The sequence below is a fragment of the Cystoisospora suis genome (genome assembly GCF_002600585.1).
Source record: "Cystoisospora suis strain Wien I chromosome Unknown contig_5127, whole genome shotgun sequence".
Classification (NCBI taxonomy): Eukaryota; Apicomplexa; class Conoidasida; order Eucoccidiorida; family Sarcocystidae; genus Cystoisospora; species Cystoisospora suis.
The window spans coordinates 650-876 of NW_027157919.1; the positions used below are offsets into that span (position 1 = coordinate 650).

A 227-nucleotide genomic window follows, 5' to 3' on the forward strand; every position below is an offset into this window, starting at 1 on the left:
TCCTTCTCTCTCTTAGTCTATTATGGGTTGCAGTCTGCTTCCTTAGAAGACAGTTGGAGATGTATGAGGGGATGAAGACAGCTGCAGGTGTAGATATCGAAGTCAAGTATGAAGTGATCTCTCCCTACCAGGTAGTATACCCCTGCATGTTCTTTAGAGTCTACGATGTAAGGCATGCCGTAACGCAGTTAAAGGAGAGAGAAAGAGAGATAGACGTCATCCGTAGT

At 44.9% G+C, this 227-nt stretch overlaps 1 protein-coding gene across 1 annotated transcript in view; it reads left to right on the plus strand.

Moving 5' to 3' along the window:
• The window catches only part of CSUI_008887 (uncharacterized protein), a 1,250-nt gene continuing 1,023 nt past the window's right edge, over positions 1-227 (plus strand). Inside the window, exon 1 of the mRNA XM_068069006.1 lies at positions 1-227. This exon is cut by the window's right edge and continues 1,023 nt beyond it. Within this exon, the coding sequence (XP_067919017.1) occupies positions 60-227 (168 nt within the window). The 5' untranslated portion in view covers positions 1-59.